At 41.4% G+C, this 1,688-nt stretch overlaps 1 protein-coding gene across 1 annotated transcript; it reads right to left on the bottom strand.

Moving 5' to 3' along the window:
* Nucleotides 1-336: 336 nt before the first annotated feature.
* On the bottom strand, nucleotides 337-1,362 carry LOC108945729 (uncharacterized mitochondrial protein AtMg00810-like). The gene has a single exon (XM_018771880.1). The coding sequence runs from the start codon at nucleotides 1,360-1,362 to the stop codon at nucleotides 337-339; it is 1,026 nt and encodes a 341-aa protein (XP_018627396.1).
* Between the last annotated feature and the right edge of the window lie 326 nt (nucleotides 1,363-1,688).

The following is a 1,688-nucleotide window of genomic DNA, read 5'->3' as shown; positions in this document are numbered from 1 at the left end:
CAAAGCTCTATTACAATAGAAGAGGAGTCGTCCACTATATACATAAGCTGATACAGTAGTTGTGTGCTATACAAACTCTCTAGCTAATAAGGTTTGTTAAGGTGATAAGAGCAGTCCTAGCCTAAGATATCAGATATTTCAGTAGGAATTTAAATTCAAAATATAGGCTAATCTATATCCTAACACCCCCCCCCCCCCCCCGTAAGTGCAGCTGGGAATTGACCACAATAAGTTTGTCTCTAAGATGGGAAAATCATCTGCTAGAGAGACATTTTGTGAGGACGTCTGCGATCTGATCAACTGAACTTATGTAGTGGATTTGAAGATCTTTTGCTGCTACTTTTTCTCGAATAAAATGAAAATCCAGTTCAATATGTTTTGTGCGAGCATGAAAAATTGGATTGGCAGTAAGGTAGGTAGCGGAGATGTTATCACACCATAACTTTGGAGCTGAGGAAGGATGACCCCAAGTTCCTGAAGAAGATGTTGGAGCCATGTAGTTTCAGCAGTAGCAGCAGCTAAGGCTCTATACTCAGCTTTTGTGCTTGAGCGAGCAACAACCTTTTGCTTCTTAGAACTCCACGACACCATATTTTTCCCCAGGTAAATACAATAACCATGAGTGGAGCGTCTATCATCTGGACTACCAGCCCAATCTGCATCAGAAAAGCCATTAATATGAAGCTGTGAGGATGGACGTAAGAGAAGGCCAAGATGAATAGTCCCTTTAAGATAGCGAAGTAGTATTTTCATAGCTTGAAAATGTGACTCCATGGGATTGTGCATGAATTGGCACAACTTGTTTACAGTGTAGGAGACATCAGGTCTAGTTATAGTGATGTATTGAAGTGCTCCCACAAGGCTTCTATATAGAGAATGATCATGAAATGTGGTGTTACCATGTTGAGAAAGTTGTTGTCCAGCAAGCATAGGGGTTGCAATGGGCTTGGCTCCCTCCATTTTGGCTCGAGCAAGAAGATCTCTAATATATTTGGACTGACACAGGATCAAACCATCACGGGCATGGCTCACTTCTATCCCCAAGAAGTAATGTAGATTGCCTAAGTCTTTGAGTGCAAAAGCATTGGAGAGCTTCCTGATCAAATCCAAAATGAATGAGCTAGAGCTGCCTGTCACAATTAATTCATTAACATAGACAAGGATGAACGTAATATGATCACTGCGCTTCCGAATAAAGAGAGGAGAATCAGACTTCGAACCAAGAAAACCAAGTTCCAATAAGGCAGTGCTAAGCTTCTCAAACCATGCTCTAGGTGCTTCCTTAAGCCCATAGAGTGCTTTATGCAATTTGCAGACATGATTAGGGAATTTTGGATCAACAAAGCCTGCCGGTTGAGTCATGTAGACTTCCTCATGTAGATGCCCATGTAAAAAGGCATTCTTGACATCTTATTGACGAAGAGACCCCCGAGACAGTGCTATAGTAAGAATGACACGAATTGTGGTAGGCTTAATAACGGGGCTAAAGGTGTCATGATAATCAACTCTGAACTCTTGATTGAAACCTTTTTCCATAAGTCGCTCTTTATAGCGTTCAATAGAACCATTTGGTCTGAGTTTCAACTTGAAGATACACTTACATCCCACAATATTTTTGGCAATAGAAGAAGGGACAAGGGACCAAGTGCCATTGTGGATGAGAGAATTGTATTCCTCTTGCATGGCCT

Source organism: Nicotiana tomentosiformis, chromosome 11, assembly GCF_000390325.3.
Source record: "Nicotiana tomentosiformis chromosome 11, ASM39032v3, whole genome shotgun sequence".
Lineage (NCBI taxonomy): Eukaryota > Viridiplantae > Streptophyta > Magnoliopsida > Solanales > Solanaceae > Nicotiana > Nicotiana tomentosiformis.
This window is presented reverse-complemented; position numbering and strand designations above follow the sequence as displayed.